The sequence below is a fragment of the Anas platyrhynchos genome, chromosome 1, assembly GCF_047663525.1.
Source record: "Anas platyrhynchos isolate ZD024472 breed Pekin duck chromosome 1, IASCAAS_PekinDuck_T2T, whole genome shotgun sequence".
Lineage (NCBI taxonomy): Eukaryota > Metazoa > Chordata > Aves > Anseriformes > Anatidae > Anas > Anas platyrhynchos.
Genome location: NC_092587.1, coordinates 152,101,610 through 152,128,312, shown reverse-complemented (window position 1 = coordinate 152,128,312; position 26,703 = coordinate 152,101,610). Strand labels below are relative to the sequence as shown.

General features: G+C 43.2%; 1 protein-coding gene across 6 annotated transcripts in view; it reads left to right on the top strand.

Annotated features, from left to right (window-relative positions):
• Positions 1-26,703, top strand: part of CLYBL (citramalyl-CoA lyase) — a 153,632-nt gene that overhangs the window by 78,169 nt on the left and 48,760 nt on the right. For all 6 annotated transcript variants that reach the window (XM_072032428.1, XM_038173444.2, XM_038173442.2 and 3 more), the window contains one exon: positions 942-1,131. In XM_072032428.1, the coding sequence (XP_071888529.1) occupies positions 942-1,131 (190 nt within the window). The remainder of the gene's footprint in view (positions 1-941; positions 1,132-26,703) is intronic.

The following is a 26,703-nucleotide window of genomic DNA, read 5'->3' as shown; positions in this document are numbered from 1 at the left end:
CGAGGGCAGCCTCCCCCGGCAGCCCCACTGCCTCCCGGCCCACCAGCCCTGCATCTGAGGTGGGTTGGCTGCTCCCTCGCCAGGAGCCACCAGTGCAGGGTGGAGACCTCAGCAAACCTGATGACTCTAGACCATAATGATGCAACCCACTCAAGCCCTGTGGTGCCACGGCCTCACACTTGCACCCAAGTGTAGTGCATGAAGCGTTTATAAATGCTAAAAGCTGCCATGGCCAACAGCCTGCTGATGATGCTGGTGAGCTCAGGAGCTCTGTCAATCAAGGGCTGTGCTGTGGGTCTGAAGGCTTCACAGAGGACACATTGGGATTAGTGAGGTTGCACATTACATGGGGTTTCCATTTCTGGCTGTTCTCTTGTTTCCCTCTCCAACCATTTTGCTTATTTAAAATTTGCATGCAAATACGGCTGTTGAAATAATGCTAAGGTTGCAAAACCAACCTTGCAAAGCGGTGTTTGTTTTAACCAACACCCCTGCTTCATTCACAGCATGCCATCTAGCTTCTGGAGCACACGTGGCAGATAGCAGCCTCCTTGCTAAAGCAGCCCTGATCTGTTCCCCAGCATAGCCTCCAGCCTACAGAAGAGTTGTGACAGAAGGGGAGAAAAACCAAAAGCCTTTCTGTATTTAGTGTTTGTCACAGTGCACAGAACAGGCAGCGTAATTAAGCCTACATGGATAATCTCAGACCTGGCATTTCTTCAGTTCTGGGTGTTAAAGTTTGCAACTTCTGTTGAACATAGTGATTTGGGGGCTTTATACTGTAATTAACTGAAATACTGATATCTCCCTACCTTAGATCTTCCTGAGAAATAAAACCAAACTGACACTAGTAATGTAGGAAAGTTTCTCTTTTTAAAATATAGTCAATTATTCCTTGAAGCACTGTAGCCAAGAGTCTGATTTCACCATATCCTTCACAGGCTGAATTCTCCTCTGCCAGCTGGTGTTCCCAAGCTCAGTTACCACTTTGCATCATCTCACAAGTATGTTCCCAGGCGAGCTGTGCTGTACGTACCTGCGGATGATGAAAAGAAGATACGAAAAATCCCATCGCTAAACGTCGATTGTGCGGTGCTGGACTGTGAAGATGGCGTGGCTCTGAACAGAAAGGTAATTAAAAATTATCTGTGCAATACAATCAGCGCTAAACAGAATGGGTGGAAAAACATCACCTTTGCCTTGGGGAAGTGGCAACCAGAGAGACAGAGATAAATCTTAAGATACACAAAGTAAAGTCAAAATGATAGGCTTTGTGGAGTTAGTTCACCGTCACCAAGTTGGGATTTTGTGGTTGAAACAAAAGCATCTTCAGATTGTGAGCAAAAGAGTATGGGTTTGGGCTTGAGCCTGTGGGTGTTTAGAAAGATTTACTTGTTGAGATTTTCAGAAGAAATGCCAGTAGGGATGTTTCTGAAGGAAGGAGTAGTTAGAACCCAAGTGCACCAGCATTTGGAGGGCATTTTAGATTGAAGGTGCCACAAGAAAGCAGTCAGAGAGCAGAGTGAGAAATGGATGTATACATGTACCAGTGCTAAGTTTTTGTTGATGTTAAGTTCTGAAAGAGAGAATGAACTAAATACGTGTTCAGATATGCTTGCTAGCAATTTTTGTTTTTAATATCTCAGAGTAACCATTTCCTTTTTAAAATGTTTCACATCTTAAAGCATGTATACCAGAAACTGGTTTGAATGTTTCATAGTGAAAAATATTTCTGAACTGGAACATCAGTTGGCCATAACATCATCTTCATATTTATAAGCTTTCCTGTTCATTTCACAGTGCCTCAAACAACAGCAAGTACTGTTTAGGGTTTGAGTATGAATGTGTTGTCCAGGAAGTTATGAAAATAGGTTTGAAAATTTTCCCATGTAATCTCAAAACTGTGTATGAAATTTTATTGTTTTCTGTTTTTTGGGGGGGATTTAATGCTTTCCAGAAGGACTCTATTTAATAGTGCTCTCGTTAACCTTCAGGTCTTTACTTGTATGTCAGAAAGAAAAAGTTTATGGAGTTTTCGGATATTTATTTTAGTTCTGAAAAGTGAAAATAGCATAGCTGAATGTTCATGCATACTGTTGAAGACAGTTGGAAAACATTTTCCAGTTGCTAAAATTCTGTGTGGGAGACTATAATTATATTTGCTGTCACAGTGAATTAGTATTGTTTAGTTCATACCTGGGAGGCTGCTGCTGTTAGATGACACAAGACACAATTGCGTGTTAAAATATCGCATTTTTAGGTTCAGCTTAATTGTATAAAACAAATCATTTAAAGCAGAAGCATCTATTTGTTACACAGGATGACAGCAAACCAAAATTTCTATGATCAAGGTGACAAAGTTGATAGTAGCAGTTTGTAAAGGGTGTTAAAATTCTAGCTCTGTTGAAGTGAAGGAGAGTTGTGCCACTGGGTATAAGATTTCAAAAAAATTAGGAGAAAATTGTGTAATACAAACTGGAGATGACAGATGAGCCCCTGACTGAGCTTAAATGCAAACAAGAAGCAGACAGGAGGTAGAAGTGGAGGCAGGCTACCAACAAGCGACACAGAAGTGCTGTATGGGCACATAGGGACAGAAGGAGGAAGGTCAAAGCTTGGCAGGGATCTAAACTGGTGAGGCCTGACCAAGAATGGCTACCACAACTATGTCAAGTAGCAAAAAGGAGAAGAGGAGAAGAAAGACTGGGATAGTATGAACCCACTCCTCCATGAAACCTTCAGACCTTCAGTCTGCTCCAAGGCCTCAAAGAGCATTTCCAAAAATCAAAGCTTGGGGAAGGAGAAAGGAGCCACAATAGAGGAGGATGAATTCAGTGTCCAGTTGAATAAGATGGTCCATAGGACCAGACAGGCCGCACTGGAAGCTACTGAGGGATCTGGCTTGTGTCACCCTGAAGCTGCTGTCTCTCATCTTTGAAAGGCCTTGGTGACTGTGGGAGGTTCCTGGTGCCTGGAGAAAGGCAAATAATGCTGCAGCCATCTGCAGAAAGGTTAGGAAGGAGGAACCAGAGGCCCATCAGCCTCACAGTCGTGGTTGGGAAAGTGATAGCGCTGGTTTTCATGGGAGATATTTCAGAGTGCCCAAGGCCATAGCCAGAATGGACTGATCAGGAACAAATCATGGCTTAACAAACCCGATTGCTTTCTCTGAATAAATGATTTAACATCTTTGAGTATTAGAGAGAAATGGATGTCTACCTTAACTTTAGCAAGGCTTTTGATGGGTTTTATGATAATATCCTGGTAGTCAGCCTGAGGAGAAATGGAGTGGGTGGAAACACTGTAGGGTGGGTGGCAGTTTGGCTGTACATAGGTGGTGCATGTTGCATGTATTTTGCATTGCCCACTCTGGGACCAGTACTGTCTATGTTCTTCATTAACAACCTCATTGATGGGAGGGAGTGCACTCTCATCGCGTTCATGATGACACCAAACTGGGGAAATATAGGAAAATGTTCTTCCCTCTGCAGGTAGTCAAACACTTGAAGAGGGTTTCCAGAACAGTGCTGCCTCTTCCCTCCACATGTGTGGGTATTCACACGTTGAAAGGCCCTAAGCAGACTGGTATAGGGCTGAAGTTAGCCCTGCTTTGAGCAGGAGGATGGACAAGGTGGTCTCCTGAGGTCCCTTCCAGCCTGAATTAGTCTGTGTGATTGTATGATCTAGTAGCAAAGTATAATCCAAACTGATTGGAAGACTGAATTTCATTTTTAGATCTGCCAGAGATACTCAGGAAGACTTTGAGGATTAGGTTCTGTGAATGTAAAGCTGAAATTATTACTGCTCTTGCTGCTTAATTTATTAATGTTTCTGAGGTGTTTGGAGACTTCGTGTGAAAGATATGTCAAGAATATGCACTGAAATACAGTATTCACTGGCCCATTGCAAACGGGTCATTTGAAACTGAGGACAAAACACCAGGAAACACAGCAACATTGAGTTTGTCCTTTAATTCATTATTCTTACAACAAATACTACTGATGAATGTTGCTATTTATTGCCATGTTTTATATCAATAGAAATTCTACTTATGGATTTTCTTGCTGGTGAAATGTTGGGTTTTTGGGAAATCAGAACCTGGTTGAAGATTCACAGTATCTTGCATCAAATTTATCTGCTTACACAGACCTTCACTTGCATCAAGTCCAAGCAGCAGAAACCCTTCCATCTTGCAACAAGAAACTCCCAAAGAGAAAAATTGTCAACTTTTAAGGGTAAACAAGGTGAAGAAATGGCTAAAACGCAAAGTTATAGTGTGAAGAGTACTAAGCCTGGAAGGAGAGTGAGAGTTGATCTGCTGTGAGTAGAACATGTGGGATGTTTGCAAGGCCTTTTGGACTAGACAGGGCTGTAAGGAGGTCTTAAAAATTTTCAATAAGAAACTTGATAAGAAAATATCCCAGTGTTGCTGAAAATTTTGGCCTTCTTTTGCAAAGTTAGCTTTAGCCTTGCTAAACTTAGCCCATGTTGACTTCAAATCCTGGCATGGTGCTCCATACAATGGTTTTAGAGGTTCAGATGTGTAACATCACATGGTGTGGACTGGCAGCTGCCTCCCCAGGTGTCTGGCTTTGTAGGATGTTGGGAATTTCTACAAGATATGGTTGTTTTTTGGTTGAGAGTTTGGTGGGAGAATAACTTGAATACTGCTAAAGGGAAATTACTGTCCCTGAGCTATTGTTCACAGCTGAATATCGGAGCTCATCCCCACTAATGTGTGCATAAAGTTTCTCCAGTGTTGCTGTCCATTTTAAAGAAATGGCTCAGTGGGCAATATTATTGAGCAGTTCAAATACAAACCCTAAAACTATTAAATTAGAGATAATACAGATTGCAGCATTGATATATTGCAAGTGCATCACACTGTAGAGACTTATGGCGAAATGGTACAAAATGGTAGATACCCATTTTAGTTCTTTGCAGGAGAAGGCCTGAATATTCTTCTATTATAGTTACAATAAAAAAAAAAAAAAAAAAAGACAGAATAGATGGCTGTATCAGGTACTTGACCATGTCATACAAGCCAGTAGGTTGAATTGTATGTTATGCCATTGAAAGGTCTCTGTGTAGCAGCTGAGCTGTGAGAAAATATCTCGAGGGCTCTCAGCCAAGTGATCACTCCCTGGTGTAGCTTTCTCTGCAGAGCTGCCTTACTCACAGTGCTTCCATGCCAGGTGAACCTGTTATCAAGTGGAAAAGTTTCCTCCTGGTGCAGAAAGGAAGATTTCCGTGCCAGTGCTTTAATTTTCCAAAGGCAGAGTGAGCCAACCTTTCCTTGTTAGTTCTGCAGGGTTCAGGTTGCCACCCTTACGCAAATGTTTTCTAGAGCAGCATTTTTTTCAGCAGGATCTTGTCTTTGGTGCTGCTCTTCTTCAGAGCATCCAGGGAATGTCAGCTGCTGGGTCAGTCGGAGCTGCTACTTGACTGTTCATGGCTCTTTCTGAGCTGTTGATAAGTTTTGGAGCATTTTGATGCCTCTAGACCAATGCTATTACTGGCTTTATCTTCACTGAGATCAATTGAATAACTGAGATATACAGAGCCTTACTCTGTAGGCTTACTCTTACTATTTCTCGTGCTCCTTCAGGCCAGCCAAGGCACAGCCCCTTCTGCCAAAAATGACCCTTGAAAATCATCTCAGGAAAATTTTTAAGGGGCTACAATTCACTTTTCTTTCACTGGGGAATGCCAGTGTTATGATTAGGAATCAAAACAAAACCCCATGTTTCCCCCCATGTCCAATTTTCACTATGAGGGAATTGTTCTTACAAAATACTTACTTAAAGTCTGTCAAAATACTTATTTTATGTAAAATCCAGAAAACTTCATTCCAATTGCGGCTTCTGTAAAATACTGTAGAGCAAATAAGTTTTAAAACTAAAAGTAATTTCTGAATGAGAACTGAAGGGTTCTTGTCTGAATATGTTGAACTACAATGTTTCTGTACTATCACACCTGTTTCTTCCTTAGCAAGGCAATACCTCTCTCTGTCCTTCTGCTCAAAGTGATGAGACCAGTTTAAACATCAGTCTTGATCTCATGGTCCCTGAAAATACATTTCTGAGGCATCCCAGAGTCCCAAGAATGTGTATTTAGCCGAGAGCATATTCCACGTCATCAGGTAGAAAGGTGTTGCAGGAAAGAAAAACTAATGGTTTCAGCAGTGCTGGGAACTGTGGCATTTTTTTCTGTTCCTGGGTTGCTGGGTTCAGGTTCTTTCTCCATACCTGTTGGGTATCAAAATCGCAGCTTGATTATCTGCACAGAAAGTAAAGCCATATGTGAGTCTTTGCTCGTATTGAGACAGTGGCATCCTGAGCAGTTCAATGATTAGGGAGCAGCCATCAGGAAAATACCCTCCTTTGGTTAAAGCATCTTCTCTGTAACCTGGCCTGTGCCCCTGTGCCTTTTGTGCCCCAAAGACCTCCCTTCCTCCAGCCTCTGGGTGATGGCTCAGCAGCCTCTGGCTTTATCATTTAATAAGTAGTTTTCCTCTCAATGTTAGTTTTCATTCATATTTGCCAGGATGTTATCCCAGTAGTGGTGTTAGACCTAATTGCCCCACCTAAACTTCATGCCAGGGAATTAAATCCTACCAGCCATGAACAAGCATTTATTTGTCACTTTTTCTCTAATAAAAAATGGCATTCAAAAAGTTAAATTGCTCATGTTTTTTTTATATCAGAGGTGTAAAAGCAATCCCTTGAAGTATATGTATGGCTGGGAAGCTGCTGCGGAGTCCTCCAACACGAAGCACTTCAGTTAAAATTAAGAAGTTGTTGTTCCTCTGGAGCTGAAGAGTTTGTCTTCATCCAATAAAAGTTATTAATATTCAGGGCTGCACGGTAAAACGATGGAGGACTGATGAGGGTTTAAGCTCTCCAGCCCTTTCTGCTGTGAGTCACGATCATTTCACTTTGTCTCTTTTTGAAGGAAGCTGCTCTCTCCTCCAGCGCTTGAGCATCAGAAGCTGGGGAAGAGGAAGCCTCAGCTCTGTCCTTTCCTCTCATCCCTGCCTTCAGAGGGCAAGCAGCAGTCCCTGAGCCTTTCTGCTCTCCCTGCAGCCCTCAGCAGTGAGGGGAAGCTCAGTTTGGCTGGTAAGATGGGTAGGGACGGACCTACTTTGGCTTATCAGCAGCACGGCCTCTTAGGGTCATAGCATAAATTTGCTCCTAGTTAATACCTTGTAGCAGCCACTTAAAAGATCATCGCTGTGCTGTGTCATGGAAGAAAAAAAAAAGAAAAAAAAAAAAAAAAAAAAAGGAAAGAAAAACAATTAATTCTTTTGAATCATCTGTTTTTAAAAATAGCATTAAAGCCTGACCACTCTTCAGACTGTTCCGTTATGAATAACGCACACGTAAGAGATGACTCCGGGTTCATTACAGTTAAGAGCAGATCATCCGCATGCACGCTGATTTTATGGAGATTTCTCCCCATGAGAATGCCTCCTCCATCGCGCCAGAGATCTGATCCTGGGGTCAGAACAAACAGCACGCCGGAGAGAGAGCATCCTTGCCTACCATTTTCCCCCTAATCTGAGGCCTTCTGACCTTTTTATTCCTTATCACTGATGAGAAGAGGCTCTTGCATGCAAAATAACACTTCAACTAAATTTGAGGGTGGAGATAAATACATGAAGTGGGTCAGCATGGTACACGAAAAAAAAAATCCTAGGCTTTCCTTAGCGAAATGTGTTTCCTTATTGATCTTATTGAAGGCTTTTGCAGTATCAGTGGAAAAAAGCTGCGGTTGGCTTCCATAAATCTCTAGCTACTTCAATTAAAATCAACAGTTTTCCTGTGTTATGCAAGGATAATCTTTTTTTTTTCCTTTTTTTTAATAAAGCCAAGTTGGTTAGGATTTATCAATGCCGCAGGTATTTCTCCAGGCTCATGGTGAGAATGTTAGCTAGTACTTCATAGGCACAGTTGCATGAAACATTGATAACTAGGTTATTTTACCAGGTCTTTGCTTTATTTATAATAAATTAGTACTGTACCTAATTGTATTCCTCCTACAGGGAGAAGGCTTGCTGATAAAGTGTGTAGAGAATGATTAAATGTACACAGGCGCATAGTAGGGTGACTTGTCTTCAAAAGATGCTCAAAATTAAAATGGGAATGCTGCTTTCCCTGGTGGCTTGCCATTATTAAAAGTCTCAGTAGCATGGGAAATTTCTGCTGTAGGAATTGGGGAGTCCAGAAGTCTCTCTGGTTTATAGTAGGGAAGCTGAACTGTACAGTCAAACTCTGCAAGGCCTTTTTGATCCTTGAAGAGTTCTGATGAATATACATTTTTATGGAAGTTGTAAAGTGTTTTCACGCCCTTATTAATCCCACCACGGTCCTGGAAGAACTGCCACTCCTGAGTGGTAGCTTGACAATAAAAGTTCTTGTTCCTATTGTTTTATTCTACAAGCCAATCATCTTCCTTCTATAAAGATATGAGGATTCATAAGTACTATCACAATATTCAGCAATTTTCTTCTTAATGAGCTCAATGGTGCCTGTGTCTCTTCGAGCTGAGCCTTTGAATTGCCAGTTATTTCTTTTCCACTGATTCAGACGTATCCAATTAAGTCTGACTTGGACACGTTCTGATATAACTATTACTGCTGACACAGTGGTGTCTATAAACGTAGGGAAAATGTCTTGGCTCAGGATTAACAGGAATTTCAGGCAGGGATTTATTAACAGACTTGGGAAAATGTTTTAGAGTACACAGCGCTTGCATGGACTTGGAATTCGTGGCACTTTAAGTCTTCATGTGTACTGTACTGTGTCTTCAGGCACAGCAGCACACCTGGGTACTGAAGGCTAGCTAATTGCAGGGCTGGAGCTCGTGTATTGCTACATATTTCTGTAGCATTTCTGGACGGTTTTGCAGTATTTCATGTGTATTCATAAGAGGAGAGACCTGCCTGCACAGCCAGTGAGCATCTAAGCACTGTTCAAAGGGAGCCACTGGTTTTCAAGTGTGCTACAGAAAATCAAGCCAGTACAAAAGGTTGTGTATACATGTGTAACATGGAAATCCGTCGGATCAAATTTGGGCAGACTTTTGTTTGTATACATAAAGTTATGTTGAGAGGACTGCAATGGTACTGGAGGTAAGCAAAACATAAATTTTTCTGCTAAGTATCTATATAGTCAGAGTCAAGGCAGTCTTTATTCAGATAATATTACTCAATGAATAAGGACATTTGAGTCTAAATGAGTAATTCAGGATTAAACCCTTCAGGAGTTTGAGCTTCTTCCTCATGTACACCACTACACATCAAGCCGAAGGTCTCCCCACCTCCTAAGCTTCCCCAGTATCCCTGTGTGCTTTTGGTTAGCCTTGTCACATTTCTCTTTTCCTAAGCAACTTTCAAAAGTTAGCCCCTTTCTTTCAGCTGTTGATGATTCCTCAAATGCTCTGTGAAATCAAAGCCAGGGGCTGCTGCACTGGTATGCACTTGTGTTTTGTTCATTGCAGGACAGTCTACTCCCAAAATAAGCAGAGAACCAGCCTTTTATTTCCACTGTGTACTAAGCATATGCCATGACATCCCTTCAGTTTAGAGTAGGGTAACTTATCTCTGTTCAGCAGAACACGACACAAGATTACAATTGCTTAAAGCCCTGGTTTTTAAATATTGTGTGAATGACTTTCTTTGAATTGTGAATAGACTTTGCATTAAAGAAGGTTTTATACTGCAAAAGAATGCACTTCCATGGCACGGGCTGGCACGTGAAATAGCTACGAGGCCGTACCTCTGACTTACTGGAACTGGAGAGCATCCAGAACCACGAATTCACTTGTTTATCAATAAACAAAGCGATAAGTTGACTGTGGAGTCTGATTAGCACTTTGCACCATTTCTGAAAGGATAAGTAAAATCCTACTGTTTTCTGTGTTTGATGGCGATTTCTGTCTTTAAAGGAGCTCGGTTGCTCTGAGGTTTCTGTTTCAACTCCTAAATGGCTGCATCACTTGATACATCTACTGTGTATCATTGTAATAGCACTTTTTGCAGCCTTTTTTTCACAGCAGTGCGTTAGGACTGCCCTCTCCAGAACAATGTACTTCCCAGTTACTGTCTCTTCAAGGCTGGGGGGAAAGAACTGCAAATATTTGTCTTCATTTCTGATCACTGGGCTCCAGAAGATCGTAAAACCTGGTGTTGTCCCTCATTTGGGAGCAAGTGGTTGGGAAGAGCATGGCTGTTATTTTAGGATCATTATAAAACACTGCTAGCTCATTCTTCCCTCCTTACTTTTTGCAGTGTCTAATGAGATTGCCTCAGAATAGCTGCTCCTATGCCAAGCTTGAGATAACTTCATCTTCTAAGGTTTCACAATACAATTGTGCATTATGAAGGGTTATGTTGAACAAATTGGTATTTTCTTCCAGCTTAGTCAGGTTATTTGGTTACATTTAAAACTTTGATTCCACAGGGACCCAATCTTCCACTCATTAACCAATTATTTTTTTAATAGAATAAATTTAGATCATAATTTAGTATGCATTTTCTTGAGAAAAAGGGCAAATTAATGCATGTAAACATGGGTGAATCTATTTAAATAAACTGTCCGCAAAATCCTTACAATATGTAAACAACATTTGTTATGCCTTGGAGATAGCATATGATTGGACTCATGAGACCCTGTTTATCCTACTGAACAGTTTCTTTTATAACTTCAAAGGGAATTTTATATATTTATGGCAATAGCAGGGTGTTAAGTGTAGCTAGACAGAAATTATACCTCAGCTATTTAGTTAATGCCAATAGGGATTAAATTAGATTTTATAGCTGTTAGTAGAAGTCTGTTTTGTAGCTAACAAGTGGGATTTTTAAATCCTGGAAAGCATAATCCTATTATAAAACTGGCAGCTGAATTAACATTATCTAGGAAGCAAGTCTTCACGGATTAACATTTTTTGACATTAACAAAGAAAAACTAATGCTACAGGGATATTAGATGCTTTTCCCAAAAGTAGGAAAAAAAAGGAAAGTGAATATAGGACAAGATAAATGGCACAAATACTGCAGTAGGGAAAAAAATGAAGTGAAATATGCATGAGAAATGAAATCTGGGAGTGTCCATGTTCTGCCTCAAATACAAAGAGATACACTGGATAGGAAAAGGCTCTACAATCGGTAGCTCACGTGTTAGCCCACGTGTTGATCTATACATACACGCCTTGTGACTAACTTGCAGTTATCACACATGAGCGTGGAATAACCACGAAGGCTTTATCCTGTCCTGAGGTCTTTGCATTCCAGATGGATGCTGTAAGAGCCCAGAGCCAGCAGTAACGCAGAAGAAACACTTATCCCTTTATTTAATAGGCCCATAAAGCTGTTACACGGATATCCTGATGCTCTCCTTACATCCTTACAAGATCTCCTTGAAGGACAGTTATGGAACAACTGCTGTAGGCGGTAGTGCAGAAGAGGAGTGGGTGACTGAACTTGCTGTCTAGCAGTATCTTTTTTTAGGTATCAGTGCACTAGATAGGCTGAAGACAATGGTATATGACACATCAAATTTCAATTAAAAATCTCTATCACAGTAGAAGAGCAAACTTTTAATTACTTAGAATTACAGAGCGCACATCTACTTTTCATTATTTTAAAAGCTGTGTGTTTAGAATCTGAGTCCCTAGTCACAACTGCAGCACAGAAATAGTGAAAGTGTATTTTGTTGAGTGGGGTATTGAGGAATCCACTTGATATACACATCGTAATCAGTGTTGTTGATCCAGTACAGGTTTTACTGTAACAGTAGCTGTTGGCTGTCATCTTGTCTAACAAATTTCTTCCTTAACAAATATATATATATATCATTATATATATATATCATTATATATATCATTAATTACTAATGAGAGCTGAACTGAAACAATTTGTTCTAACTTTGCCTTCCAACCTCCAAATGTCTTGGCTCAAGTAAAGCAGAACTGGACCTGTCTCTGTTAGACTGGACTTTTAGTATCTGAGATTGAACTGTGGCTTTGCAAACCTAATACATGGTTTTAGGAGTTGATCCTTAATTTGGTGCTTTTGAAATGCTGTATTTTTCTATTCCCTTCACACACATGCTTGATTTTGTAGCTGGTGGGAATTGACATGCTGAGCAACCTCTGAGTAGCACTTGATTTGCCTTGACAGACACTAGCAGAAAGATTGACTGGCTTTTAGCCTGCGATGGCCGTCTCAGTCCCTGGTCAGCAGGTGTCACCTCTTCCTATGTCCACGTCTTCATACAAGTGTACTTGGTGTCAAATGGCAGAGCACTGTGTGGCTCACACCCTCCCAAGGGTGATGTTCCCTGTAGGAAGAGTGACGATGCTTTTCCATAAGCACACCCAGTGGGTCAAAGAGGACTCTGAGAGACCTCCCTTCTTGTCACTGTTGGAGCTCTGAGCTCTCTCAGTGCTGCCAAGAGAGAGCAGACCCACACGGTCACCTTTCCAGACCATATTGTCTTGGCAAGCAGCCTCCTGCCATACCGACTGGGGTAAAAAAAACAATAATAATGTATTTGTGCAAATTTAAAACATCTCTCTGAGCGCTGAAGACCAGGTAGTCACAGAGGACATCTCTGCAAGCTGGATGTAGCACGCTGCAGCTGGAGCTGGAGGTAAGGAGGCTCTTTTCCAGTGCAGTCCAGGAGCTGATAAGTGAAGGAAGGGCTCTGAGGAAATGCTGGTGAAGCAAACAAGGCCCTGCTGAGGGACAGTGGCACAAAGCAGTGGTTTCTGAGGTCAGCTCAAAGAAGTCTTACCTGGGGTTTCACAAGGGGCTGCTGTGGGCCTTTTTTAGACTCTTGATGCTCTAGAAAAGAGGACTTATGGTGCTTCATAAATGGGTAGGTTACATACATGCCGTTCCCAACTCGTTAGTCTCTGACCCTTTAAGACTCAGAATTCTGGAAATGCTTAGCAAAGTTACAGGCATGGCATGTAGTAAATCTGTGGTATCAAGCCTGATTCCTTGAGAGAGGCAGAGCATTTATTGAACTGTGTCTTTTTTCTTCTAGTAGTAAACATAACTGGCAGGGGAGTCTAATACCTTCATTTGGGATCATTTATGGGGGGTATTCAGTAATAACAGAGGAGTTGAGCTGGAGGAGCTCTTGCCATCTACTTCAGTCCCCTGATCTGAAGCAAGATGAAACCTTTCGAAATGACTACATTGGAAGCTTCTGTAACCTGTTGTAGAGACTGCCCAGAGATGTCTCTGGTCCCTCTAATGTCTGTTCTAGGTTTGCTAATAATTTAACATCAATGCTGTTTTCAGCAAATGTGATGGATTTTGTTGTCCGTGACCCCATACAGGAAGACAACAAGAAATCTGTAACCCTCTCCTATAAAACATTGTTCTGTGTATTTAAATGTTTTTAATATCTATAACATATTTTACTTTTTAGTGAAAGTGATATATGAATATCCTTCATCTTTTTTTCTAACGGGAGGTGCCTGAAAGTGTTATTGATCTTGCTGTAAGTTTGTGTACTCTGACCAATCTTTTCTTATTTCTGTTTCCCAAAACTGAGTATTTCAACTGAATTCTTATACATGCAACATAGAACTTAGCAATTACTTCCTGTCTTATACTGTATGATGCTTCTTCTGATATGTTTCTACAAAAAGCTTTATCTTTTATGTAGTAACACTGCGTTGGTGGCACCTGTTCACTTCAACTTCCCACTAGTGCATTTTCAGCTGTTTCTGTCTCTATGTCTCTGTTTCATATGTGATACTGTTCTTTTATTTTCATGTCTGATGATCTATTCAATTTGAGAATGTCTTTGCATCTCCCTCCAAATTACAGATCTCTGAACATGCTGTAAATCCAATTGCTCTTACACTACTCAAATTGAAAATAGTGAAACCATGCCCATTCTCCCTACCAGGCCAGCTGCTTGGTAGCTGAAGGTAGGTTTCCACAGGAGCATATTTCCTTTGAGGATTTTACGTGCAGCAGTGTCAAAAGCTTTCTCACATCTTTGAAGCACTTGGCTGAGCCCTCTCTGCTTTCCCTACACCTCTCTGAAAGGAGTTTGCTGAAGCTGAACATGCTACTCCAGGTGTGACCCCAGCAGGGCTGAGCATAAAGGAACAACAACCTCCTTAGTTTTCTGGTCATGGTCCTCCTAATGTAGTCTAGCATTCAGTTTGCAGCCTTGCTTTCAGTGAGAGCAGACTCTTACCTTGCTGGCCCTCATTCATGCCGCTACCCACACAAGTCCCAGGCGTGTTTCAGTAGCCAAGCTCTGCAGCCTGTCACCCCCTAGCCAGGCAGGTATACGGGGTTATCCTACTCCCACTGCACAACTTCTCACTTTTTCTTGCTGAACTTTCTGGAGTGCCTGTTGGCCCGGTCTTTGGGTTTCTCATGGTGCCTCTGGTTGAAGGTCTACCAGTCACGTACCTCTAGTTCAGTGTCATTGGACAATTTGCTGAGGGTTCATTCTGTGTCATCACTGAGGTTGATGAAGAAAATGCTGAATAAAATTGGCCACAGTATCAAATCCTGGGGTTCTCCACTTGCTACCAGCTGCCAACCGGGCACTGAGCCATGGGTAACTATCCTTCAAGCTCAACTGCCCAGACAGTTTTCAACCCATTTAATATTCCATTCTTATAGTCCATATTTGCTCTGCTTCCAGATGAAAATGCCATGCCTTCTAAAGTCACAGTGTATTATACCTGATTTTCTCTCTTTGTCCATGTAGCCAGTCATTTTGTCGTAGAAGGTCATAACATTGGTCATGCAGAGGTGTCCTCATCCTATCTTCAACCCACACACTTACCCATCTTCTTTTGATTTGTTTGTCTGTAGTTATCGTGATACCATGACTGCAGCCTGTTCTGCCTTCTTTTCTCATTTACCCAGCTAGAATCCATAGACTTAATGAGCAAGAGACTTTGTTCTTGTTTCATTATACAGCTTCACGGTGTCAGGTGTTCTGAAGTGTCCTTAGCACAGGAGTGTACTATACTTTCCAAGCATTAAAATTTTAGTTGCCTCAAGCTGAACATAGATACCTGTGTCTGAAAATGTGATTCCCAGCCACAGTACTAATCCCTGCATGTGCTCTAAGTGCTTAAAAGTCTGCTTTTGTGCATGCTCATAAATGCCTCTCTCCACTTCTGGCAGCTTGTTGCCTCTCTCATGCCAAGGCTATCAGAAAAATGCCTTCTGTCTGAGGCCCCTGAGTAGATGAGATCAAAAGTTGCCTAGCAAACTCTGACAAGAGACACATGCAAAGCACAGCAACCATTACCTTTTTATTTTAAAAATGGCTCGGGGAGGAAAGAAGAAATAATGGTCATGTCCGTGGGTAACAGTCTCACTGGGAGCTAATAGATCAGGGTCAGAGAGGAATCCAGAATGGAGGAATGTCACGGTGGTGCCTGGTCAAGGAGAGAGGCCATGGACAAAAATTTTTTTAAACAACAGAAGAAATTCTCAAATTAGTTCTGATTCTCATGGAGGATTTTAACCATGCCACTGAGAGGACCATCAAGGGGCACAAGCAATATGCATTTCTGGAGCGCATGGAAAACAATTTTTTGATGCAAGTGCTGAACAAGCTAACTAGGGGAGATGTTTTGCTGGACTCCAGAGCAACAATGAACAGTCAGTCAATGTCAGCCCTGACTGAAGGAGCTGTGGGATGCTGGAGTTCAAAATCTTGAAGGAAATAAGGAAGGCAATGAAGCAAGACTGAGATGACTGGCAGAGATGTCTGGCAGTTTGGATGAAGGGAGACCAGTGGAAGCCTTTTATTTTAACTTTAAGCAAGTAGTAGGACTGCACCTTAGAGGGTCTTCAGCCGTCTGGAAAAAGGAGTGGGCAAGAACCAAAGTAAAATCAAAGTCCCTGTGTTGGGCTGGGACAGTTTTTCCACAGCAGTGTTGCCTCCTCCCTCCACGTGGGTTTTCACACCTTGGCTGGATGAGGCCTTAAGCAGCGTGGTGTAGAGCTGAAGTTAGCCCTGCTTTGAGCAGGTGGCTGGACGAGGTTGTCCAACCTGAATTAGTCTGTGTGATGGCATGGTTTGCCTAAAGGTTAGAAAACTTGTCCAGGAAGCATGGAGCAGAGGTCTACGTTGTCCCTGCTTGCTCAACAGAACAGTGATGTGCCACCTATGTGCACGTACCTCTGTGGTGGAGACATCTTCACCCTGCTTATGGAAATTATTCCACCTTGCTTTAAATAAATAGACATAAACTGGGCCAGAGAGCCAATCTAGGCCTGAAGCTGACTTTCTAGCTCAGTGATTAGTGCATGAAACTAGGAGAAGAGAGACCTAGATTTCTGTCTGTGCTCCAAGGAGAGCTTATACATTTTAGCCTATGGCTTTTTTTTTCTTTTTTTTTTACTTTTTTCTTTTTTTTTTTTTTTCCCCATACATCACAATGCTTGTGTCCCTTTGTGGTTCTAGTCCTAGTTTACTAATCTAATCAAGAAATCACATCCTCAACAGGCTTGAAGTTGGTGCCATTGAAGGTACTGCTACACTACTAGGGAAATTTGCATTTGTGCATTTTCCTTAACCACCTGAAACCTCTGTTACCAGCTCAGTCTGTTTAAAAACCTTAAAACAATCCTTTAATCCTTTTTTTTTCTTCTTCTTCTTTTTTTTTTTTTTACTTTTTTTCTAGTTTTAAATATAAAATTAAATATTCTACTTATAATGATGACAGTTGTTTGATTTTTTTTTTTCTTCTTTGCTCTTTCCTTACCTGTTGAAGTTTAAAAAACAAAACAACAGAACTCCTTTAATTTGAAGCGCCTGGATATTTCAGAGATTGCAAAGAATGGGACAAGAAAAAACCCTGGGTTCATTGCCAAATCCAATAGCCCATTGAAGCCAGGATGCTGTGGCTCCACATCTGCAGTTTCCACTGTTGGTGAGGCTGAGCAAGTATTCCCCAAAGGCATGTGTATATGCACAGTTACATATGCATATATATACATACACTTGTGGCCAGCCACCTACACACACACATACTCGAGTAGCCCATCCAGCAGCTGCTCCAGCTCCTATAAACAATTCAACTTATTTTACTGTTAGCCTGGAATTTACAACTTGTACCCCGTAGCCATGTATAGTTAGTGAATCAAAGGCTATGTTTCTGAAAGTCAGGGATTAATGGTAAAGAACTTGCTGTCACTGTTGTGTTGTGTTGTTTTTTTTTCAAGAGGAGTTGGGTGTCAAACTGTTACTCCAAACCCTTGTTTATCTACAGATGTAGCTGTGAAATGAGCAGCTGTGGGTATGGCATGCTTGAGCATCCTATAGAATTAGGAAGGAAAAGACCCAGAAGTGATACATCCTTTATTTGGGATTGTAGTTTCAAAGCATTGTGTAACTTTCTTAGCTGTACTGACCCACATATGAGGGTCTGTATATGCAGTGTGTGTTACTGATCCTTTTGTAGAAGGTGGAGGAGGAGGAGCAGCTCAACTGGGTTAAGCACAGTAGATGGTACAGATAGGAGCTTCTGGCTACCCTGCTGCTCTTGCAGTTGATTAGCTGTTTTCAGTAATTACGCATTTCCATCAGGGGTGCAATGGTTATCACCTCTGGTAATGAGATTACTCCCATTTCACACAAGTGTAATGTTCTGCTGGTTCCCTTTTGGCACTTTACACGTTTCTTTGACTCGCGCTCTCAAAGCTTACCCAAGTTGCTCACCACATTCTCTCCTGCGGACCCACTGAACCGTGCAAACTGTCTGCCCAGCATTTGTCAGTCTTGTGCCTGCAACCAATAGGCACGCCAAGGTAGCGTCACAGCATGGACAGTAAAGAGCCTGCTTTGCAGTAATTCAGTGAACTAGTTCAAATTTTTGCTTTTTTTTTTTTTTTTTTTTTTTTTTTTTTCAGGTGGCTAGAGTAAGCTATCGCAGAATGTGAATTACATGTTTTTCACTTACAGGAGGGCTTTCTGTAACCCGTGATGTAGCAGGATTGTTTATCTGTGTTTTTTCATCCTATTCACCATGGAAGGAAAATCAGATAAGGCACTGTGTTTTCATTACAATATTGAAACTTGCAGAAATCACTAGGATTCTCTAAATGCAGAGTACTTGTTCCCCAAAGCACTGTTAAAAATCATTATTGTCAACTATAGGACAAGCCAGAAAAGAAGACGCTAGTGTTGGATCTGACCTATTACACATAAATCCTCCATTCTTCTGGCGCTGAGTAAGTGCCCAGGAAATTTCTTAAAAGGGAAGAGAGAGAGAATCCAGTAAAGGGCAAATTTATCATTGAGAAAGATAAAATTGTAACACACATTTCTGGAGCTTAACAAAGAGGAAAGAGGATGCAGGGAAACATTACGCTGCAAGGAGCTGCAGATTCCAGGCATTCCTTTTGATGGAGCCTCTGAAGGAAGGATAGAGGCTGTGTACCCCTTTTGAGACAGCTTTACAGGTCATAGATCTGGCCTAAACAAAAGTATTTTTTTCTAAACTACTCCTTTCATTTCCCTCCTCCTCATGTCAGGACTCCAGCAGAGTTTGTAAGCAGTCCGAGGGCCGTCCTGGCAGCATCTACCTCCCTGCCTCTGGGGACCGATTCCAGGTCATAGATCACAGCGAAGGTATACTTCATAGAGCGCCTTGGCGCTTCCACATCTCCTTTAATAGTTATTTTTTCTTCCTTCCAGAGTGTGGCATGAAAAGGGCAACACTGTGGGCTACCAATCAACCACCTCCTTAAAATAAACCCCATCATCACAGTGTCTTTCATGTAGACATCCCAGTGAGTGAGCTGCATGGTGCAAAGAAGGGCATCTGGTATTCACCCTGTTCTGGAAATCAACTGAGTGCATAAATGTGGTTTTTGCCAAGAAATATAAATGCAAGTGCTTGAGCGGCAGCCTTGGAGCACAGAGACTTCCTTGACTCTCCATGTGGTTCCAGGAGCCATGTGACCAGTCCCATTAGTGCTTTTTCCCATTAAAATTGATCCAAGATCCCAAAAGGCTATGAAATTCCCCTTATGAAGCTGCCAGATTTTTGCAAAAGAATCCGGTCGGGAGACCAGAAAGCTGTGCTACCTCTGCAGAAAACCTCTCCTGTTGCTTAGGAAAAAAGTCTCCAGCCTGAAGGTGCTGCTAAAACCAAACAGTGCTCCCAAGTAATCTGGGGAAGGAGATTAAAGGTGCCTTCTCTTCAGAAATAAGTGCTAGCCTGGGCACAGGGCAGCGTGGCAGTACACAAAATGTGAGAAGTGAGCATGCCATCCAGCACATTAAAGCCGGGAGCTCGTTTGCTGCACCGGGTTTTGGCTTGAGGAGCGCCTGTCTCATGAGCTCCCCAGTGCCCGGGGGAACGGGAGGGTCCGAGCCTCCCACACCAAGAGCAGGCACAAAGGAGCTGCCACACGAAGCCTGCTGTGCAAGGGAACAGTTTCCTCCCTTCCTGCTTTTTGGTATATCTTTTTCTGGCCCACCTCCCTTGTATTCAAAGTGCTAAAATGAGGCAGGGTGGTGCTCAATCCAGTCGCTTTCTTTGGCCTTTAGAGAGTCAGGCTTTTGGAGACCGGGCACCAGCTGTGAAGTTAAATTGATAAGATCTACATTTCAACAGAATAAGACATATAATTCACCCTTGAAAAGTCAGAAGCCCTATTTCCGACAAACTACTACTTAAGAGAAGATTTGACTATACTCTTTAATTCAATCTAATCTACCCAGTCTAATTATGTGCTCATTTCTTCTCGAGTTTAGAAGAACAGTAATCTAAAAAATCATACCAAATTTGGGATCTTTTTCAGCATTGCATGAGGTCACTGAGCTTGGGTCATGTAAGTGCTGTGAAGGCAACACCATGGAGTTTTCACTGAAAGGGTTTGATAAGGGACTTACATTGTAGCAGGGGTAAATGCACTCTGAAAATCTCTCCATTGAACTTGTTAGCTCACGGAAAGCAGTGGTTGCAATAATGAGAAAAAATCATATCTAATTTCCTGGAAAAGTGGGAAATGGAGAGAATACATTTTACTAGAAGTCATATTATTAACTCTTTGGTATTCCAGTATATTTCAGTGATCTCTAAACACAGCTGTACAATGCAAGTGCCAGTATTGGCACGAAGAGCAACTGAGAAAGTTCCCTGTTGTGCCAAGACTGTGACATTGCGTTCTGCTGGAGATCTCTTTGGCTCTCGTTCATGCATACCTAGCAGATTTAGCAGATTGTGAAAATGAATGTTTTCCATTCTCATGGCTGATTTTTGCATGCATCTGTTCACTCATCTAAACCTTAGTTACATGCTGCTACGAGAATGAAAGGCTATAATTTTTTTTTCCTTGGAAATTGGGATTGTTTCATGCACCATGACTTCTGCTTAAGAATCCTGCACAGAAATGATGAAACACTCGTGTTACTATTGACTTAGAAGAAATCAGTTACATCTTTTCCCTCCCTCTTCATATGTATCCAGACTTCATGTTATAGGATTTATGTGCATAAATCAAGAGAAAAATACTCCCTCTAGAATGGAAAATACCTGTTGGCAGGTACCAAGAGATGAATATTTAAATATAGCGTTTGCGTGGGGCATTAATATACCCACTCTGATTGCATCACGGTTCGGCGTGGTAATTCACAGGGCTTGCTTCATCTATCAGTTTGCAAGTTACTGTAAGTGCACAGTTTGTCTAAATGTTGTAGCTGTGCTGCATTACGGAGCTTACGCAGGGATTTATGTACTGAGTATTCCTTTTATTTTATGAAAAAAAAAAAATAGCCTGGCAATTAGCTCAATACAGCGAGCTTGAATGGGGTCATGAAAAAAAAATAAATGTATGTGATGCTCCAGAATTACCGATGTTTGCACTCTCACTTTTTAAAAATTGCATTTCTGTCATGTTAGCTTTTTATTTTTAAATTCGCTGTAAGTGTTTACATTCTAAATATCCATTAATACTAGTATTTTTTTTTCCACAAAGGATGGATTTAAATGGCTTAACCACATTTTCATAAGAGATCTAGGCGAAGACAAAGGCTGATATCCGGATGACTCTCAGACCATCCAATCCCTGCAATGTTTCCAGTAAATAGCACAAGTGTGTTGTTTTTTTCCAAATTATTTGTGCTCTGCAGATTTGTGTTCCCTTTGTTGCAGTGATGTACTTTTCTGAGCCTTATCCCTGGGCCACCAAAATTAACATGCACCAGCTAAAGGTAAAAAGACAAGGATGCAAAGGCAAAAAAGCCATCAATTGAAGCATTGTGCCCCATGCTACTTTTAAAACAGTTGCTTCTTGTGCATCCAAAGCACCCATTAAACCTTTATATCACTCTTCAGAGACTGTCATTTCTTTTTCCACAGCATAAAGTTTACTGGTCCTTCTCTTTTCTCAGGCACCCTCTTTGCTGAGTAGCTACACAAAAGGAACAGAGCTAAAAAGTGAGTCACATTAGTCATGCTGCGTAAGGTCCAGTGAAGTGGATTTCCAATTATTGCTAATTTATTCAAGGGTAAATTGTTGCACTGCGAGGGGGCTAGCAGTAGGGGTGGGTGCAGAGCCACGCCGGCCCAGCGGGCGCCCGGCGGTGCACGTCGTGCAGAGGCTGTCATGGTTGCTGCACCTCCCGCGGGCTGGCTTCAGGATGCTCTCATGCACGTGCAGGGCCAGCTCCACCATCTCGCAGGAGGAAGAGACAAAGGCTGGTTTTCATCCCCTCCCTGCTCCTCCAGGGACCCAGGCTGCGTGCAGGAGCTGTGCTGGACCGGAGGAAAGGGGGCCTGCCCCTGAGGCTGGGTCCTCTGCTCGGCCCAGGGCCTGGTGCTCCTCACACAAGGACAGTATGCTTCCCCCTCATCTGTTTCACATGAACCATGTTTCACTTCTGGTCTCTTTTGTGGAGAGGGAAGAGCACAGAGACCAGTGGCTACCACGTAGTAACGCTGCAGGCATCTTCCAGTACCCCAAGAGGTCTGTGGGGTAGCCCTCACTGACACGTGTCTCTCTGCCCAGCCACAGAGACAACCAAGAAAGCTTGGCTGTCTGCAGCAGTGTGCTTCAGCTCGTGGTTTGTAGTCCTGGGAGTTTGTAGCCTTGCTTTTCCTTCCCTCCTTGTGCTCATCATATGCAGCGTTGCCTCTTAGCTTCGTCATCAGTGTGAGCTTCAAACCATTACAAATCCAGCACTGGTCAGCTCTCTGTTGTCTTCTCTCCAACATCCATGGCTCCAGTGAGGGATATTTATATCAATTTATTTTATGTCATTTTCCAGACCCCATCACCTGCAGGCTGGTCCATGTACTAGCCATATTCTGACAAGCCAGGGTAGGAAACGTCCCCGCTCACCTCTGGAGCACCTCCTCAATGCTTTTGTAATGAAACTGAAAGGCTGAAATGTGTGGTCTGCTTAGAGCACTGGGTGAAGACTCCTTTGCACCGGATAGACATATAAACTCGTGGCTGGGAACAGCTGGCTTGGTTTTAGTGACAAGCACGGCGTCTCTGGCTGTGTGACATCGCTGGCCATGGGACCCAAGTCCCCATCTGGGCCCTTCCGCAGGGGCCGGTCTCCCTGCTATGGCTAATGGGCATTTCCCTGCGAAGCAGCAAGCTGCTTGTTTTTAAATGCTGTGTCATAGCGAGCCTTTGAGCATCTTCTAAAAAGACGAGGGTATTTTCAACGGGGTTTAGACAAACTGCTTTAAAAGTCTCATTTAGCCTGTCTAAACCTCTAAGTCTGAGGCACTCCAAGTACTGCTTTCTAGAAATTTTCCTCTGCTCAGTGACTGTGGTCACTCGCAGAGCCAGATTTTCCTTTGAAAGGCTGTGTTCTCCTTCTGCTGTAGGAGGAAATACAATAAAACCAGTGAAACCAGGGTATGTGCGACTTGTCTCGTAGTAAATCAGGTGGGTTCTGTGCTTGACACATTGGGACTAATCCTCCTGTCTCCTGCACTGTTAATTTCAAATCCACACTCTGTTGAATTCAAAGCAAAACCAGAACACAACATGTTTCTGTAAGGAAATGACCTGCCCTTAGACTTTTAATACCCCACATGCCAGACAATACACATCTACAGTACGAATAACCAGCCTTTTTTTAACAAATTCTTTTTTAGCTATCCATGTTTTGCAAAATTTCCCTGCACGTTTCTAGTATGGTGTTGGCAGAATGCTGTAAAGTGTTTACATTTGTGAAGATTTTGTTAAACTGGAACGCTACTGGGTTCTCCACTAAGTAATATTTTACATAATGGAGATGTAAATTTGCTTGCTTCCCTCTTTTTTTTTTCTTTTTTTTTTTTTTTTTTCCCCCCTTATAAAATGTAAAAGCTGAGAAGCAATTAGAAATGGTGATTTTCTTTTGGCAACTAAAAACTGTTAATAGTTGGAAAGTTCTGTTTGTGGCATGGATTGCTAATAAAACTCGCCTCTTCCTGCCAAAATCGGAGAGTCCAACTTTCAACATCTCCCCAGTCTCCCTCTCGCTGCACGAGCCGTTCTCACAGACCTGGATGCACTTCTGGCTGCGCTGTGCGTGCACTCTTGTCAGAAAATATTTTCTGCATCTCTAATTTCATCAAGATATGCTTGACTGCGGTCGTCAGAATCACTGAGAAGCGGTGTTTAATTCGGGATTCGCCGTGGCTCTGGCTGCGGCAGCTGAACAACTGAAGTATCAGCGAGGAATCAGACCACCGCGGCTCCGCAGTTTGTTGGCATGTTTGTGTAATTAGATGGGAAACGTCACCATTGTGTGCCTGCCCATTCCCAAGCAGTCCTCCGTGTACGGTGGAGCATGTGGCTGCTGATATCCGCACTGGAGAAGGGCTAGAAAGAAAAAAAAAAAACTCTGCGTTTAATTCTCCGATGCCTTTTATAGAGAAGTGTGCCGGATTCTGCAAAATAATAAATGCCCTTTTTTCTTCCCCCGTTAGTCACAGCAACACATTTTTAAATAGCGGCCTTCGGTGATAATTATCTCATCCGTGTCCATTTCTGTGGTGTTTCTTATGCTGAGACACAGGCAGCAGCAGCAGTGTAGGAGTCCTAAAGTCAGACATGGGGAGGGGTGGCAGAGGTTGTGAAGAGGTAAGGCTTAAAAATAATGGACGGGAAAAAAAATAGGGTGTCCTGCCTCTTAAGTGTGGATTTTTTTTAGGAATCCCAGTCTTTTTTGAAATGAAGCTGTATTATTCAAGCCTGGTGTGCCCTCAGTTTCCCTGTTGGTCTGAATCTACCTTGATGCAGTCCTGGTGCTGTGATGGTCTCCTCCCCTGGCTGTTTCCTTGCCCTGCACACTTCTCGTTGAGGGCTGGCATACCAGGAGAGGCGGATGCCCATGGCAAGCAGGGGGAATTGGGATGTGCTGCTGTATGGGGACAGCAGGCAGCTGCCTCCTGGTGCAGCCCTGTAGTGGACTCTCAGAGGTGAGCAGCTTCAGCGAGCACAAACCTTTCTGGGCAGACATCCTTGCCAGGAGCTGATTCTTCCAAGGGAAAGACTACACAGACGTGCAGCCTTAAATAGCAAGGTGCCTTGTTCTGAGAGCGAGGTGGGGAGAGGCGTGCGGCTCAAGGACATATCGTGCTGGGATGTGGTCAGGCTGGTGGAGCTCAGAATAGAAAATAGGCCAGCGAGCTAGCTTCCCTGCGTGTAAATCCAACCATTTCGGAGGTCTCCCTGAATGTATTTAGCGAGGGAATTGGGTTTAGTGGGTGATTGTTTTGAATGATGAGCTGTTCATTACATCTGTTTTCCTTGACTGCTGATGTGAAATAATTGACAGATGAAATGTGAGAGGATAATTTCATGTTTCACACCAGTGACTCCATTTTATTTGGTACCCTTCTCACATGATTGGGAAAGACTAGTGTCGTATGAATCCTTTGCCGAACTGAATGGTGAATCAGCAGGTCAATGATGAGGTCATACCGAGACCTCCCGAAAAGCTCTTTGTTGTTGTTTTGGTGTGGTTGGGTTTTGTGTAGGCTGCTGAATAGGTTTTGTAGCATGGCGGACGGTTTCAGAGCTTGTCCCGAGGTTCAGATTTATTCCCGGTTGGGGCTGTCAAGTATTTTAACTATGTGGTAGCAGCGATACTTGGTGGCAGGCCTTGGCTGGTCCCACAGGGACAGGGCTTCTATCCTAGGGGTAATGCCTGTGTTTTAGGGATGGAAAGTGCACGATGGAGAAGCCTGCACGAGCTTGTGTGGTACCTCCTTTGGGCAGACACGGCGCGTGGGCGCTGGCTGTCTCAGGAAGAAGTAATGAATCATGGGGTTTAATCAGAAGGGTAGGGCCAAGTGTGGGTGAAACAAAACCTGGAGTGGGTTTTACCCTGGTAGATGGGTCTGAAGTGTCCTTAGCTGCATTCTCTGCTTCTACAATAGCCTCGGGTGCCACTGGCTCGTAGCAGAGGGCAGTCCTGTGTGCTGTCAAGTCAGATGGCTGATCCCAAGCACGGCGGCTGCTCGTGGTGGAAATGGGACCTTAGCTGTCAAGAGCTGCTCCCCGGTGCCATCACCAGCCTTCATTCAGCACTCCCCAAGAGAGGAGCTTGCCAAGGTGCCTGCCAGCACATTTTTCATTTCCAGAGGGCTTTGCACGATACCCCCCTCATGAACTCCTCGGGCAAGATAAATACATTTTGTGCTCCTGCCTCTCGTCAATGGTGCTATTCTTGAGCCCGTTCCCAGCCCCGGCGCTCGTTCTCCGGGCCAGCAGGAGCGGGAAGCTCAGTGAGGGTGGTCCGGGCTCGGCACGCTCTGCGAAAGCGCATCCTGTGTTTCTCAACAACAGCCCCTCCGCCCGGCGGATGAGCCCCGGGGGGAGCCCGAGACAGCCCTCCGTGGGCAGGAGAACTTGGCAGCGGCTCAGGGCCTCGAGGATGGAGGGGATAAAGCTGGGAAGAGGTCCCCTCCTGTGGCGTGATGCTCTGTGCCAAGCCCGTCATCCCTCTAAGCCAAGGCGGGCCGGAGGGGTCTCCTGCCAGAGCCTGGCAGCCCCTGCCTTTCACAAGGCAGCCGGGGCTGCTGCTGAGTGATGATCCTGCCCGGGGCTGGGGGGCAGGGTTAGAAACCAACCCCTGAGTTTCCTGCATGGCTGTCTGTTAGCATTAGGCCCTTGTTTTTTCTGTTTATTTGTTTTTAATATATACGTATAAATACTCTCGATTTGTTTTTTGCCCAGCAGTGATTTTGTGCCTCTCGTGGTTTTGTCCCTCTCGTTACAGCGAACACATCACCTGTGTGCCTCACTCATTCATCATCCACCTGGGGAGAGAGGCCTTCGGGAGCAGTGGTGACAATAACCCCGTCTCCTTACAGCACACGGCACTGCCGTAATTAAAACAAATAGGTGATGCCAGGACAGCACGGTGCTGTTCTCCTTCCCCTAATAGGTACCATGGAAAAAGAAATTAAGAAAATGAATAATCCGATAAATTATTGATAGAATAATAAAATCAAAATAGTTTCCACAGCCTGGCAGAAGATTAAATATCTGGAAAAAGCAAATGTGCCATTCTGGTATTTCTCTGTGCCCGTGGTGACTTTTTCCCTGGTATCTGGGGACAGCTGCTCAGACTCGGTGCACTCAGCGGGCCCAGCTTTAAGCCACTAGTTCGGTTCATCATTATTGTGGTCTTCCATCCTCTTCCAAATCACTGTTCCCCTCATGCCTGTGCTTCTTCG